Source organism: Oncorhynchus keta, unplaced genomic scaffold (genome assembly GCF_023373465.1).
Source record: "Oncorhynchus keta strain PuntledgeMale-10-30-2019 unplaced genomic scaffold, Oket_V2 Un_contig_17171_pilon_pilon, whole genome shotgun sequence".
Taxonomy (NCBI): Eukaryota; Metazoa; Chordata; class Actinopteri; order Salmoniformes; family Salmonidae; genus Oncorhynchus; species Oncorhynchus keta.
In genome coordinates this window covers 1-4,106 of record NW_026280326.1, presented here as the reverse complement: position 1 = coordinate 4,106, position 4,106 = coordinate 1, and the positions used below count along the sequence as shown (strand labels likewise).

At 39.6% G+C, this 4,106-nt stretch overlaps 1 protein-coding gene across 1 annotated transcript; it reads right to left on the bottom strand.

Moving 5' to 3' along the window:
• Positions 1–1,308: 1,308 nt before the first annotated feature.
• On the bottom strand, positions 1,309–2,974 carry LOC127919588 (uridine-cytidine kinase 1-like). The gene is made up of 3 exons (XM_052503323.1): positions 2,777–2,974; positions 1,719–1,878; positions 1,309–1,409 (listed from the first exon to the last, which is right to left on the bottom strand). Exons 1-3 carry the CDS (start codon positions 2,861–2,863, stop codon positions 1,309–1,311), a joined length of 348 nt encoding a protein of 115 aa, XP_052359283.1. The 5' UTR covers positions 2,864–2,974.
• Between the last annotated feature and the right edge of the window lie 1,132 nt (positions 2,975–4,106).

Genomic DNA, 4,106 nt, shown 5'->3' with positions numbered 1-4,106 from the left:
ACACCTGTCTGATACACGCCTGTCTCAGTGGACTCATCCATTGGAGACCACAGGGATGGCACACGACACCTGTCTGATACACGCCTGTCTCAGTGGACTAATCCGTTGGAGACCACAGGGATGGCACACCAGTATCACCAGTAGTACATTTACCGTTAAATCCCATAATTTTGAATTATAAATGTTTGTTTTCGGTAGTTTCTGTGAAAGCTGTTTTTATGTTTATTACAGTGTTAGCTTTGTCATTGTAGGAGTGGACACGTTGTTTGCAGAGTGCACAACCTAGGTTTATTTCTGAGTTGTCAATAAATGTATTGTCTTTTGTTTGGAGTGCTCCTGTCAATCTTGAGTGCGCCTGGTAACTCATAGAAGTAGGCCTAGGCTACCTGGCCTGCACGCAAATGTAGACCTATAAATCTGCCTATTTGGGGATCTGATACTATTTCTGATTGTCTTAACTCACCATCACTATTGAGCTTCTCAAAGTAATGTTTTCTTCGCCTCAAACAGAAAGTAAATTAATTCTGTTTTTACATCCATTGAGAACCACTCAGCATGAAAGGCAAAAGAAAATGTAATCCTCTGATCGGTGGAAACGCCACAATATAGGCCTGCCTGATTATTTCTTATCCCCTGCGCAAAATATCCTACAGACTACATATAGTTTACTTTATTCAAACATAGACACACCCTATCTAAATACACATTTCAAAATATCGACCAATTGATTGGTCGAAAGAACAGACTCTCGGTCGACCAAGATTTGTTTTACTCGGGAACTGCACCTAGTGTGCAGCGTGTCAGAAAACATGTAAGAGATTGCAGCAGACAACTCAGAGGTACTCTGTAGCAGGAGTGTATTCATTAGTCTGATTCCATCGCAAAACATTTGGTCTTTTGCCAAACCTTTTGCAACGGTAACCGTTTACTTTAGGGACCAAACGGAAGTAGACACACTAAACAAAAAGGGGAAAGACCTATATGAATTCAATTGTTTTCACTGCACAAAGTTTTCCATTTGGAGTAACGCTATTCATTAGTCTGATTTTAATCCAATGAAATCAGACTAATAAATACACCTAGTTATTTGAGGGTTTTTTTCAGTCAAGGGTCATCATACGTAGAATGTATGCACACATGACTGTAAGTCGCTTTGGATAAAAGCGTCAGCTAAATGGCATATATTATATTATTATTATTATCTATCTGGGCTCTGTAGAATGTGGGCATTTTTTTGTCCAGTCTGTCTGAATTCAAGAATGGGATTTCTAACTCTGTTACACTGGGTCTGGATGGAATGTTTCCTTCTCACCTGGAATGCGTGACAAAGTCATATGTCGGCACCTCCACCACACTCCCCTCCACAATATCCTTCAGGGTTTGGTACATCAACTCGTTGTCAAAAGCGTCTGTAATAAACATTTCAAGGTTATTAACTCAATTACACTGTTCAGCCAGAACATTAGCCATTTATAATTCTAGCTAAGATTAATTAAACACCATGATGAACTAAATCCACGTTATCTAAGTGACTGATGGAGATCTTATGTTATTACAACGATCATACTTATATTATTACAATATTCATACAGGCCTGTAGTACATTTTACATTTAAGTTTTAGTCATTTAGCAGACGCTCTTATCAAGAACGACTTACAGGAGCAATTCAGGGATTCGAACCAGCGACCTTAACAGCTAAGCTACCTGCCACCCCTACCTGGGTGGTCAAAGTTGTACTGGCCCTTGAGTGCCTTGGCCTTCTGGTCAAGTGTCAAGACTCTGTAGAAACTGTCTTGGCTGACGATAGCAACTTTCCTCTGATGATGGTCCACCTTGTTCTGGCCCAGTAACTCCATGATTTTGGCACATACGGTAGACTAAAAACAGACAGGTTTATTATTTCCTAGATTAGCACAATTTACCTAAATCTATCACATAGAAAGGGGTTGTGTGTTGTGAGTTGAGTAAAGTTTCCATGAATTGTGTGTAATATGCCATGTGAAAGACCTGTTACATGCAGAAAATGTATTGACATTTGGCATATTTAGTTGGCACATTTCAAAATAATCTCAGACAGAAAACAAGACACTAGTTGAATTGGTGGCAAGAGACATCCTGACACCCCCATCTCACATCACATCAAGAGTTATCCTATTCCTGCATGACAACCAAGCTAAGAGGGCACAATAATTCTAACTAGTTAGCTGCATACCATTAGCTAGCTAACTCTTAAGTGCCTTAAATTAATGAAAAGACGTTTGTGAATTATTAGGCCAAAGAAAAAATATATACAAATTGTTATCACGTTTTGGTAAAGGGGCGTGTCTGCTCTCAGTTCGCGGAGAAACGAAAGCGAACGTTTGCGACTATAATGTTACTGAATGTTGACACGACCTAACGTTAAAGGCGTTTGATGGTAAATTTGTTATCTGCAATGGTCGTGCAGCATTTACGGTGATATGGCCTCTACAGAAGTCACGGCATTCATTATTCTTGCGCTTCGCGGAGCAGAGCTGATGTGAAGATGTTAAAGTGAGTTTGTGTTTACACAGGACCTTCCGCCCTCAATAATGTCAACGCGGAGCAATACTACTCCCTCAGCATTATTACAACATTTGAGACGCAAAGATGCGGTACAGAGCTCAATTTGGCCTCTACATGCCTCCAGAGGCTCCGCGATGGCGTCACACCAACACATTTTTGGATCAAGCATAGACTGGCTCTTACTAACCCATACAGCTAGATACGGTACACTAGTTATTATTAGTTAACTACCTTGCCACTGGCAGTTCCTCCGCTAACACCAATCAGAAACGGACGGTGTCTTGGACGCTCCATCTCGAATGGTCTGATAGCAGTCATATCGGGCCAATTTGTCGATTAACAGCAGGCTTATCGTCGCTTGTTTAGAAAGCTTCCTTGTTCTTGAAAGTTATATGGCAGACCACCAATTGGTGTATTGCTGTACGGGGACTTCTTCTTTGATATTATGGCGGTCTCCAAACAAATTATATTGGTGCATGCCGCCACCTACTGGTTTGGCTGTATATCTGGCCAAACAATGAACAAAATAAAACTGAACAAAAACAAAACTCGATGTACTCCTTTATTCCGATTCAACTGCCAACGCCCATCCCTACAGGCACTGGGGCCAGAGAAAAAGAGCATCTTCGGACAGTATTCTTTGCACTGAGCAGTGTGGACCTTGAAACCCAAAAACCTTTCATCCGCAGATACTATTATGTCCAGTTTCTTAGTTCGTTTGTGCATTACAATGAATCACATGCCCGATAAACACCATATAATCCACCTTCTTCACAATCAGCCTATCAGTTTCCCTCGACTGTTGAACAATCCTGAAACTCCCCAGTCCACCTGCTTTACAAAACAATCATCTGTTCACAGTTCAAATGTGTGGGAACATGGGCATCACTTCCTTCAGAAAAATAATGTTTGTAAAAACATCAAAATAAGGATACTTTATTTTGAAACTCATTAAATAAGTGTGTAAAAAATCTGTAATGTTGCAATTATACATTGAATTGGCCACCATGTCGTTTTTTAAATAATGCTCTATTGCATAGGCCTACTGGTTCTCTGAAGCATGCAGGAGAGGACTACAATGATTGCACGAGTGCATATAAAAGAAAGTGGTCTTTTCGGGCCCAAATACACACAGGAGACCCCTCAGGAAATACAAACAATTATTTATTTATATATATATATATATATATATATATATGAAATAAAAACAATCATAATATGCATCAAAGTCCATGCTTGTAAAGGGATGTACAATGATGATTATCAACCACTCAACAGTTGTTCAAGTGTTCATTTTCTACATGTATTGTAGTACAGTTTCTAAAGAACCCTTGTTTTCAGGGAGGGTACAACAAGAGTTACCTTGGAATCTACATTGAAATTACAATGTATACATTTCTTAAACTTATGAATGCATTTCTTTCTTGTTGTCCCAGGATTTTCACTTAGCAAAAATATGTAATATCAACACAAAACGGATCATATTGTAGTACACTACGTAGATAATAGGATGGCATTTTAGGACACAGACCCTAGAGACATCCTGGCTATCAGAGGACAC

Bases quoted from the DNA above. Each gene is read 5' to 3' on its own strand.
- LOC127919588 (XM_052503323.1), bottom strand. From the start codon at position 2,863: ATGACTGCTATCAGACCATTCGAGATGGAGCGTCCAAGACACCGTCCG. The intron at 1,879-2,776 runs GTAGTTAACTAA...GTCTGTTTTTAG, and splicing joins GAGGAACTGCCAGTGGCAAG to TCTACCGTATGTGCCAAAAT. The intron at 1,410-1,718 runs GTAGGGGTGGCA...TGTTTATTACAG, and splicing joins GTACAACTTTGACCACCCAG to ACGCTTTTGACAACGAGTTG.